The sequence below is a fragment of the Tetrahymena thermophila genome (assembly GCF_000189635.1).
Source record: "Tetrahymena thermophila SB210 genomic scaffold scf_8254611, whole genome shotgun sequence".
Lineage (NCBI taxonomy): Eukaryota > Ciliophora > Oligohymenophorea > Hymenostomatida > Tetrahymenidae > Tetrahymena > Tetrahymena thermophila.
This window is the reverse complement of record NW_002476381.1, coordinates 299,718-312,509: the sequence shown is the minus strand read 5'-3', so window position 1 is coordinate 312,509 and position 12,792 is coordinate 299,718. Positions and strand designations below refer to the sequence as shown.

Sequence of the window (12,792 nt, the reverse complement as noted above, 5' to 3'; positions counted from 1 at the left end):
ACAACATATTTTAATTTAAATATTAGTTTACATATTTCTTAAATATTAAATTATATTTATTATTAATAATGTTTTATTATTTCTTTTTAACTAAAAATTGTTAGAGCAAAAAACTTATTGCAAACAAATTTAATTTTTATAAACAAGAAGATGTGAATATAATTATTCCACAAATATTATTTTTAAAGTATTGGAAGAAAAAAGCTTAGTAAAGTATTAGTAATTAAAAAAATTTCCTTTTGGTAGTAAATTAATTTATTCAGCAAAAAAATTAATACATATTTTATCAATATTTTTTTTTACTTCAATACAATATAATAAAAAGGTAAGCAAGAAATATGTAAGCGAATTATTTTAAACTTAAAATTTTCACTTTTACATAACAAATAAATCTTTATTTCTTAACTTGTTGTAAAAATCATCAGTTAGATAGTCTATTTGCTTTAAAATAAATTTATAAATTTCATTTAGCTAAAAAGATTAAAAAATACCCAAAAAATTTAATTTTACAGGAGAATGTAATAATTAGGCAGTATATAAAGAAAGAGATTTTTATTTTCGCTGATCTATATTTATTTATTGCTTGCAAATTTTAATAATTTAAAGATTACACAAATTTAATACTTTTAATTTTTTTAATAATCAGCTTAAATTGTTTAAATATTTATGAATAAGCCATATTTTAGTCATTTTTAAAATTGATGGTTCAATCAAAAAAGAAAGCAGTTTAATAAAGATTATTTACACTTATCATCTCTAATTTTTTTTGTTTTTGGAATATGATCATTGATTTAGGAGATCTTTCAGTATATAAGAATCATTAAATGCAGAGAGATCATGTTTCCAGTATTAGTATTTGTTGATTTACTTATTATTAAATAAATTAAAATATTAAGATTTTATTTTTTTTAAATCAATTTAAATCTTAAATTTATTAAAAAATATTTAGTATTTAATCTAGTCTTTATCTTTCCAATAAGGATTAAGTAGCTTTCATCTAATTTTTTTAATTAAAATGGCTCTGTAATCTCTCTTTTTTTGTTCATTTTAGTAATATTTTAATCTTTACCGCAAATGTATTTTGTGTGGTTTTAAATTTAATTTCTTTTAATGTTACAACAATTAAAAATTTTATGGTCTTTTAACTATAAAATAAACTTTAAGATATAAATTAAAGATTTAATATACTTAATTCCTTATTACTACTTTTTGTAATCTAGTAAAAATATTGCCTAATTTCAAAGTAGTTGGTAAAAATATATTTTTGGCAAGCAGAGCTTAATAAATAGTTAATTATACTTTTAACAGATAAATACAAATACATAATGAAGTATCTATAACATAACTTTGATTTTAGTTAAAACACTTATTTAAAATATTTTAAATTAAATTTAATAAGTTATGAAAATAATTAGAATTTAATAAATTTTTTATTTTTACAAACTTTTTCTTTTTTTCTTTTAAAAAAAAATTGGATGAAAAAATAATCTTTTTAAACATACTTTTCAATTATAGATGGTATAACATCTTAAATATTTGTAAATAAATTATTTTATGATATTATTTTCAAAAAAAAGCTTATATAACCAATTTTATAAAAAATTTTATAATGAATGACAGATTTTAAAACTTAAACTAATATTTTTATTATTAATCACTTTTTGATAAAAGTCTAATAGGAAAATTAAAAAAGCGCCAAACGAGTAAGCACAGATGGACTATATTTCATTTAATTATATAAATTTTATAATTGAATTAAATAAGGGAAAATAATGGAACCCTGAGTCCAATCATCTATTTTATAATGCATCACGAGTGTCTTGTAAACGAATATTTACCAGAAGGACAACTCAAACAATTTATTGCAAGTAGCATATGAAGGATGGCAAGAAATACACTAAATTCCGCTTATATAAAAAATACTAGAAGTATTGCAAACATTACATGAGTTATTTGCAAATAAATATTTACCAGATGAACAAAGTTAAACAATTTGTTGCTGATAATCCATTACAAATTGGGCATTATGGATCACAAACAATGCATTAAATTCCACAAATATAATAACCATTACTTATGTTACAGGTGTTGCATGTATTATTGGTAAATAGATACTTACCAGAGGGGCAAGTCAAACAATTTGTTGATGAACCTCCATTACAAGTTGAGCATCAGTTATCACATACAAAAATGATTAATTTGCTGCTAACTATTTACCAGAAGAACAAGTCAAACAATTTGTTGCAGATTATTCATATACAATTTTAACATGAGGTATCACAACCAAAACACTATACCCCACTTATATAATATACATTACTCAAATTACAATTATTGTATGATTTATTAGGAAATAAATAATAACCAAAAGGACAAATTAAACAATTTGTTATAGATCCCCTGTAATAAGTTGAACAAGATGGATCGCAAAGATAACAATTTTTGTCATTCATATAATAATTTTTACCTAAAAATTACATCCACAAACAATACAGTTACAGTTTTTACCACAATAAATACCAAGATTTCTTTGATTATATTTTCTAATAATAAATAGAATTAATTATTTTATGAATTTTTATAATTATAATTGCTTAATGTATGTAAGGTGTAAAAATAAAATGAATTGTGTTTAAATACTTCTTATTCACTAATTAAATAAAGCAGATATACACATTAAGAAAATAATTATAAAAAATATTTATCAAATTACATCTTTCATCTCTATTTCTATGAAAAATTGAATATCGATTTGTAACAGTTTATTTAACTTTTTAGATTATTTTTATATATTTTTATCAATATCAATTCTCAGTATTTTTTTATGTAAATGTAAATAATTTATTTTTTAAAATATAAATTAATTTAAGTATGTATTTTATTTTATAATTTTTAAAGTTTTTTCATATTAATTTTATATACACTTTATTTTTAAAATTGAATTATTTTTTTTATATTTAAATAATTAAATAAAATTTAAATTTATTGTGTATGTTATATGAATACAAAGAGCCGTTTGCTTTTTTTTGTTATATTTATTCTTTAATTGAAAAATAAATTTATTTATTATGATTTATTCTTTTAGAAATGCATGAAAAAACTCCGCCAAATAACTTCTTCTTTTTATTTTTATAATTTTGAAAATTTTTTTGTATTTAATCTAGAAAATATTAAGATAATAAAATTTATTTGATCATTTTTGTTAAAATAAAATTCAATGGTGAATTATTATATTTATTCAATCTAATTTTATAAAATACTAAAACAAAATTTATTCTTAATTCATATTTGTAAATTATAATTTTTAATCTATTACAATTTTTTTTGATATAAAGCTGTAATTTTAGTTTTTATTCTTTTATAAAATAAATCTTTAAAATATTTCTAAAATTTTGAGATAAATAACTTAGTCTTAAAAAAATTGCAATTACCTCTGCTACTTAATTTCATCTCTTCCAATGTTTAAGCAAATGAATATGATATTATATACAAAAATACTATTTTATTTAAAAAAATAGTTTATTCTTTTTGAATAAATATTTTCTATGCTACTTATTTATGATTTTAGTTGGAATTTGGCCATCTAATTAAAGAATTTCTTTTATATTCAATTTTTTTATCAATTAATTATTATTAAAAACTTTTTTCAAGCAAAAGTTGTCACTCTATATTTTAAATCAAGAAATCATCACTTTTTTTATGAATTTTGAAATATCAAATTTCTGTTTTCGTAAAAAAATAAAAGGTTAAAAACATAATTAAACCTAAAATTAAGAAATTATTCAGATCTTATTGCAATCACCAATTAATCTAATTCAAAAAGTAATATTTTAATAAATTAATTAAATTCTTTTTAAAAATTGAATAAATTCTATTAACTTTAATACTTCTTTTATAAATATATTCCAAATTTTTTTTCAAAATTTTGTAAAAAAAACATAATCTTAACTAAGTGATTAAGTGTGTCTTCACATAAAATTTTTAATAAAAAATATACCACAAGAATAAATTAGTTTTATAAATAAAAGAAATCAAATCTATTTAGTTAAAATATTTAAAATATAGATCTGGCAAAAAAGATGTAATTACAAATAAATTGATTACTAAATCACCAGAAATTTATTAAAAAAGAATGATTAAAAAAGGTATTTATTAATAACCATAATTGATTACACTTTTCATCATTAAAATTTTTTGTTTTTGAAATACAATCATATCTTTAATATATCTGGTAGTATGTAATGATCATTAAGGATTACTATAATTAAATAAATAAAAATACTAAGATTCAGCATAGTTTTAATTTTTAATATTTTTTAAATTAATTTAAATCTTAATTCTATAAAAAATATTTGCTATTTAATCTATTCTTTATTTTTCTATCAAAAATTAAGTAGGTTTCGTCTAATTTTTTTAATTAAAATGGTTCTATCATCTCTCTCATTTTTTTTTATTTTTTGTAATATTTTAATCTTTACTGCAAATTTATTTTGTGTGGTTTTAAATTTAACTTTTGTTAACTCTACAAAAATCAAAAATGCTTATATCTTTTTTAATTACAAACAAATTTTAGGATATAAATCAAAGAGTCAATAAGAAAGATTTAAAAAATAGCTTGTAATTAATATTTCAGAGACTCTCTATTATAAAAATTTATGTACACAAAAAAGAAATTAAAAAACATATTTTCAAAAATCGAATTATAAAGTCTTAATCACTTTATTTTTATAAAATTTTAATACTATTATTAATAATCAATTTTATAAAAGAATTTTATTATGAATGACTGATTTTAAGACTAAAGCTAATATTTATATTATTAAATCACCTTTTTGATATAAATATAGTAAATAGGGAAATTAAAATAGCGCCAACTGTATAGGTGCAGATTGACAATATTTAAATTTAACTTTTATAATTTATACTAATTTATTCATTCTATATTTTCGGGGGTGGCAAAGGTGGTATTTCATTCATTTTTAGTATTTTTTGCATATGTCATTTTTATGAAATTATTACTCTTTTTTTAAACTTTTAGTTTATGATTCCTACAAATAATTACATTTTTAAAAAATAAATTTCCTTTTAAATTTATCATTTTTTGGCAAAAGCTAAAATATAAAAAAGTCTTTCAAAACTCTTTGAAATCTATGATTTTGTATTTAAAAATTGAATAATATTTTATTAATACTTTTTAATAAGCTAAATAAATATTTGTTAGTATAAAAAATTAATTACATTTAACTGATCTAATATCTTAATTTTTATATTCTATTTTTAAATAATTAAAAAATCTTAAATGGAAATTTCATTTGTCTCATTTTGATTAAACAATAAATTCAAACTATTCTGATCTTTACTTTTATACAAAATATGCTTTTTTTGGAGAGTTCTTTACTAAAATAATATAATAAAATGTTATAAATATTTATTAAATCTCGTTTTTTATCAAATTGCTATTACCATTTTAACAAATTAGATATCAATTTAAGTTTTTTTTCAAACGATAAACAGTTTTTCAAATGTTTAGTTTTTAAAATAATTCCATCATATTTTGAAAGAAGAAAAAAATAATAATTTAAATAAACATAAACAGAATCAAATATATTTCTTTGTTCTTATTCAAAAGTATTAGTTTTTATTTACATTTCATACGCTTTAGGCTTCAAAAAAGAAATACTCTACTCAGAAGATACTACTAAAGTTTTAAAAAATATAGTTTTTTATATTTTTTAAAAAATCTACTGTGATTACTATGATTACTTAAAATAGTTTTGAAACTAATGTAAATGAATGAGATCATGTTTACTTTTTTAATTTACAGTAATTACTAACACCAAATACTTTAATAACTTTAGAAGATAAGTAGAAGAAAAGCTTAGCTAAAAAATGAAATATAAATATAAATAAGAGTCATTTCAGATAAGGGTTCAATCCTTTTAAAGCTTTATGCTAATGAGATCTTAAAAATTAAAATTTTTTAAAAATTGGTTGCTGTTTTAAAAATATTCTTTATGAAACCTGAAATTTGAAGAAAGGTCATTGTTAATTATTGTTCTATTTAAATTTCAATATCGATAAAATAGATGTAAAAAAAAAAAATGTAAAATTTTCTTTTGATTAAATTAATCTACAATTTATTTAAATAAAAAAATTGATAATCATCTTGCAAAAGATAATTGTGTTGCTATTACTCAGAATTATGTCTTAAATTGAAAGGGAAAAGTGTAAATGACAAATTAAATTATTAATTAAAAATGTTTCCAAAAATTTAAAATTTAAAATATTAATGATAAAAAATATAAATAAATGACATTATAGAAGGTTTTTGATTAATTGAATTAAATCAGGTAATTTATTAAAAGTTGATTCGATTTTTTAAAAATGATGCTTTTAAATACATTGCAACAAATACAATTAAATTTAAATATATAATTAAATTCATATTTAGAGATAACTAAAATTAATCAAAAGACCCAAATACATTAGAATAGTAATAAAAAAGCAAAAAATGATTATTAAGGAGAAATATTAGCTGACTTTGAATGCTTCTAAGAAGTTTTATTAAATTTAGTTAAGAGCTATTATTTTAGCCTTTAAAAGAAATGAGTTGTTCACAAAAATAATGATATTTATTAAATCATTTGAATATTTCTTTTTCAGTATTTAAGAAGGAGTGTATTAATCCATGCAAGAAAAAGATAGTATCTTGAATTCTATGGGCTAAACAAGTATTACTGAATATCTTTAAGATAAAAATACAATTTAAATACTTAGTATTCTCATTTTAGCCTTAAATAGTGTTATCCTATTATATTTATTGTTTTAATATGTTAAATTCCTCATTAAATACTATAGAGATATCTCATAAAGCAGTTTATAAGCATAGGCTTTAAAAATAGATTAAATAAATGATAATGAAGCGAATAAGTTTTTAATAAGAAAAGAACACAATATTTTGAATTGGTTATTCAGTTTAATAATAGAAATTTATTAATCATGTCTATTAATTCCAATATTCTACTTTTCAATATCTAACTAATAAATAACAACAATATAGATAATTAATCTAATATTATCAATATTTATAGGTAGATTGAACATTTATTTTCTATATCAAATGATAATTATATCTTTTTTAATTAAAATAGGAATAATAAAAACCGATAGCGATTATGAATATAATATGTAACAGCAAGACTTCAAGGCGAAACCTTTTGTGAATATCACATTCTTATATTTTTTATTAGAGTATCTAATATTATCGCTAGTTATCAATACTCATGGAGTAGATATCATTTTTCTTTTGTTTTATTACCTAATTTCCACCTTATATTCTATAAAGATCTGTCCATATTATTTTGAATAAATTTAATTTTGGAACTTATTCTCAAATTGTTATCTTGCTATTTTATCTTTAACTACAACATTAGTATATTTTTCAAACTATTATTCAAGCATTTTTACTTTGTCAATATTTATACTAATTCCTTTAAGCTATAAAATTGCAAGATTGCTTCATTTTTATTTTAGCGAAAATGGTAAAACAATATTACAGAAAATACTTGATAATTAATTTTAGCTTGATTTATGTCAGATATAAAATGTAATAAACTATATTACATAAGAAGAAAGTGATAGTTTGCAAGCTAACTTAAGAAGGAGAATAATTATATTAGGTTTGATTATTTAAAAACAAGAATTAAAAAATGAACACTCAATAATAAATTAAACCAATAATAAAGCAAAATTGTCTTAAAGATTATTTTTTCGCACTATGATCTAAAGATAACAAGAAGAAGAATAAAAACTTTAAGAACTATAAGAATCAAGCCAATTAAATGATGAAAATGGAAGTTTAAAAATATACTTGAAGGAGTTTTTAAAAAATCTAAGTTAAAATAGTAAATCAAAACAATTTAAATACTTCTACTTAGTATATTTGCTTCACGTTATGTAAAATATGAAATCTTATTGGATGGAATACTCAAATATTTTACAAAAAAAACTGAGCATGAAAGAAAAGTAAATAATATTTTCTATACATTATCAATTCTTACTAAATTAGAACATATTAGATTACACATACTAGTAGAGCCATTAATTAAATAACTCTATTCAAACAGTTTTTGATTTTGAAGCTAGGGTTATCAGAGCTTTTGAAAAACTGGACTATGCAATAAGAATTAAAGTAAATCTCCTATCGTTGATGAAGTAAAAATTAATAAAAGCTAAAGATTTAGCAAAGAATCTATCTTGTTTAAGAACAGAATAAAATTTTCTCTGCAATCAGCTAAATTCATTATAAAAAATAAATAGCTATAACTATGATTTAATAACTATTTAAGTTTGTTATATCGATAATTTGGCATTTGATAGCAATGAAATAGTAGTCAATTTTAATAGTTTCACCAGAGATCATTAATTTTCGAGTAAACGAAAACAAAGCAAAAATATTTTCCCATCAAATAATTAAAATCCAAAAATATTGAAATAGAAACTTAATGAAAATGATAAAAAATAAGCTATGGATGAAATTGAATTATCTAGTTAAAATATATTTGATGAGAATACTTTTTGCTTATTTGCAACAATAGATGAAAATTATCGTTTGGTAATTTAAAATGCTTCTAAGAACTTTTATGAAATTTTATAAACAAGTCAAAAAGAAATTTATGGAAAAAATGTGGAATAATTTATGCCTCAAAATACATTATTGCCATAAAATCATAAATATTATATCTTTAATTACTTTTAAGATAATAATCTACTTAATAATAATTTAATGAATAAAATAATATTTGTGTAGACATCTAATGGGTTTATAATTCCAACATAATTAACTTTGAGGTTGAATTACAGTTTTGAAATACAAAAAATAGGTTTCAGCTCCCTGTTTAAAATATTAAAGAATAAATCAGAATATATAATGTACAATACTACTGATAACCATTTTATAGGAATAACTTAAGATTTATAGTAATCGATTTTTCAGAATATCAAGCTTGATAAAAATTATAATTTAACAAACATTTTTCCATTTTTAGAATACATCAAAAGATAAAAAGAAAATAACAATTTTTAAAATAAATTTGATCATGCAAAGAATAAAACAATTGAGAATTATTAAGCAAATGATATATAATAAGATTAAGATAATAAAAAGGAAGGTATTGAAGACCAATATGAATTCGAGTTTGAATTTATGATGATGCTTGAGTCTAGAAAGGCAGATTCTATAAGCTTAAGTTCTACGATGGCTAAGAATATATAAAAATATATTGGCGAAAGACAATATATATATTACTTGATGGATATAAAAATTTAATCTACATAGTATAAATATTTTCCTAATATAAACTATTTATAGATCACTAATATAAGAAGTTTAAACCAATATTAAAATGGTTTTCAAATTCTATAGCATCTTAAAGAAAATCATGAAATATATTAACTAGCTTATTCAAATCAATACTTTGATTAAATTATTTCCTAGTTTTAATCAAAGTATTTAAAATATTTACATAACAGTGGGCCTTAATATGCATCATCTATAACTGGTGAATAGCAGGTTGTTAAAAATAAATCCAACACCTTTTTTCAGTAATTTAAATAAAGAAGTAACCTAACTGAAAAAATAAGTAATTCTAATCAAACATTCATGTTAAATTCTTAAAAAAAACTTGAATAAATAGAAGAAGAAAACATAACTTACAAAAAAACTTTAAAATAAAATTAATTTAGCCATAATAAAATTGAAAATAATAACAATTACTAAGATTTTATTTAAAGCAAAATTTCACTTAATGAACTAAGCTAAAACTAAATTAATAATTTAAATTAAAATGAAGAAATTAGTCATGATATAATTTAAAATTAAGAAATTTTTTATGAAAAATAAGAAATAATATAAGCACTTACCTCAAATGTTGAGCAAATGTAAAATTTGGAATAGCACAAAGAAACCAATCTAGAATCTATAAGATTTAAAAAATAAGCAGTCGATTTGTTGTTATCTCCATCAGTATAAACAGGTGTAGGATTACTAAGTGATAACTACAGGCACAAAGAATTTGAGTTTGTTTTTAGTGAAGAAGAAAATAAAAATCATCAAGAGTTTAAACAAGTAGAAAAATAATTTGATAAAAAATAAAGTAAAAATACATTTACAGAATTAATTCCTCAAAATGAAGTCAATAACTCATATAGTTAAAAAAGCTTTGTCAACCTAAAAAATTTTAGTAGTAATTTGAGAAAGTAATCTTAAAATTTCGATTAAACAACATCAATAACTTCCTTGCCACTGCAATAAAAATTTTACTAAGACAAATCTACAACTGATCAAAATATCATGAACGATTTTTAAAAAACTCAAGAAAGTCAAGAAAAATTTTTTTAGTCATAAAAAATGGTTAAAACGAAAAAACAATTGAAAAAATAATTGTTGATGAAAGAAAGTATTGAAAATGCTTCTACAAAATCAAGAGAATCATCAACTTCTACTAAACGTATGATCATTCATATGATTAAAACTAAATAAACAATACTAGGTATGCAAATAATAAATCTTATTGGATTCTTAACTTTTGCAGTGTTAGTATCTGTAACTGTTTAGCAATATGTAACAATAATTAATGCTTTTAATATAACATAAGATAATATTTAGTAGGCTGATTGGCCTTATAATGTTTTAAACACTATAAGCTAATTATAAATAAACAGTAACACAAATAGTTTAGTTGCATAAAATTAATTCTAATTTGATTCTCCCTAAAAATAAAGCACATTCAGTTCTTTAATTATAAATAGATTATTCAATATAAAAGATTCTTTCTTACAAATATTATTATAAATGGAATCATCTAATACTGGCTCAAGTTTATTTGAAATAATGTCTAATCAACCAATTACTTTCTAAAATCCTCTTTATTACAACCAAACAAATAAAGTAGGCTAGTCTTCAACAAGGTAGGGTTATTTTACGGAGAGCATCAATGTTTCTCTACTTTATTCTTCTATTATATTTAATTAATTCATATATAGATAAGCTATTTCTCCTGGAGCTAAATTCAATGAATATATGACTATTATTAATCTACCAAATTTCGTAGATGGTATTTAAAAATTGGAAAATTAGTTCAATTAAATTTAAGAAAATCTTAATACTTCTGTTGAAGATAAATTATATAATCTTCTAATCATTATATTAGTAGTTTCAGCATCTTGTTTAGTAATTATTATACCTGTGTATGCTTTTATCTAATCTAAAAAAGATATAATACTTAACTTATTTTGTACATTCCCTGCAAGCTAAATAAAAAATATGCTTTTTAATATAAAACAAACATATTACTCAAACAAAATTACTCAAAATTTCATTAAAATAGTTCCTGTAGAGATTTAAAATTTTAATGTCTTAAATAATTATGATTAATCTCAAGTTAAAAAGTAATCGATGAGTCAATTGGCTAAATCATAGAGATTTAATTTATGTTTACTATTTGGCCTTTTTATTACATATTTGATCATTTCACTTTACCCTATAGCAAACACCATTATTTCTTAACAATATGTAAATTAATAAAGAAACGATCTCTATCTTTTCAGTAAATTATTAAATTTATTTTTACCACTTTTATTTTTAAAATATGAAAACAACAAAAAATGAACATTTATATATTTTAAAAAATTAATTAGCAAGCATTGGATAATTAAGAGACTTCGTTTACAATAGTGCTGGAATGACTGCGTTTACATTGGTTATGAGATTATACCCTTCTTTGAAGGCTATTAAAGTTTAAGACTATTTATACACAATAGATAATGTCAAGTAAAAAGAACCTTCTATTGGTGAGTTGATGTAAAATATAACAAATTAATAGGGCTTGATAAAAAGGTATATTAGTTTATATACATTAAATAATTTATTTAATAATTTAATTCATTATAATTAGGTATAATGGTGAAGATTATGATAATTATTTCTTTTAAATATTTTAAAGTGATGTTTGTTCAATAATTTTAAATTACCAAGAATATATCTTAAATGCAACAAGTTTTGATTTAACCACTTGTAATTAAATTTAAAATGGTTTCTTAAAATAAGGACTTAAGCTATCAATTCAAAAGTATTTAAGTTATATTGATGATTTGACTGAAATAATTTATACTAATGATACTAATTTACTTTAATCAATGCAAAATAATCTTTTTAATACATTTAATATCACCGATTACACTTATTTTGTAGATTATATAGGATAAACATTAACTATGCAATAGTAATTTATATAAATTAATAGCAATTATTACTATACATATATAATCTAAGTTTAATTAGCTCTTCTGATTTTCTAGGTCGTTTTGATGGTAATTATATTTGGTTTAGGTTGGAACTGCTTGATAGGCATACTGAATGAAGAAATCAACACCACAAGATAATATATTTAAGTTATAAATATAAATGATTTAGTAGACAATAATTATATTCTCAATTTTATTAAAAATAACAAAAAAATATGAAATTTAAAATAATTTATGTAATAATCTATGTAAATTAATTTTGATATATTGCTATCTCAGGAATTAAAGGATAATAAAATGATAAAATTTTATTTTAATACATGGATTTAGTTTATTTTAAAATAAAAAAAAATTGAAAAATTTTTTATGTAAAGTAACAAAAACAAATAACATACTTTGTGTTATATTTTAAGATGTTTAATTACATAAGTATAGCTAGGTTTTTAAATAAAAAATATTCTTTTTAAATAATTTTATATATAGAATTTA

At 19.9% G+C, this 12,792-nt stretch overlaps 2 protein-coding genes across 2 annotated transcripts; one reads left to right on the top strand and one right to left on the bottom strand. All coding sequences in view use genetic code 6, as the record gives it.

The window, feature by feature from the left end:
• Positions 1–5,649: 5,649 nt before the first annotated feature.
• On the bottom strand, positions 5,650–6,786 carry TTHERM_00481200 (hypothetical protein; the record flags this gene model as incomplete). The annotated part of the gene is made up of 3 exons (XM_001017431.1): positions 5,650–5,681; positions 5,823–5,877; positions 6,541–6,786. The coding sequence occupies 3 exons, from the start codon at positions 6,784–6,786 to the stop codon at positions 5,650–5,652; spliced, it is 333 nt and encodes a 110-aa protein (XP_001017431.1).
• Positions 6,787–7,880: 1,094 nt separating this feature from the next.
• TTHERM_00481190 (transmembrane protein, putative) lies at positions 7,881–12,594 on the top strand. Its single transcript, XM_001017430.2, has 3 exons — positions 7,881–11,606; positions 11,698–11,896; positions 11,955–12,594. Exons 1-3 carry the CDS (start codon positions 7,955–7,957, stop codon positions 12,520–12,522), a joined length of 4,419 nt encoding a protein of 1,472 aa, XP_001017430.2. The 5' UTR covers positions 7,881–7,954; the 3' UTR covers positions 12,523–12,594.
• Positions 12,595–12,792: the final 198 nt, after the last annotated feature.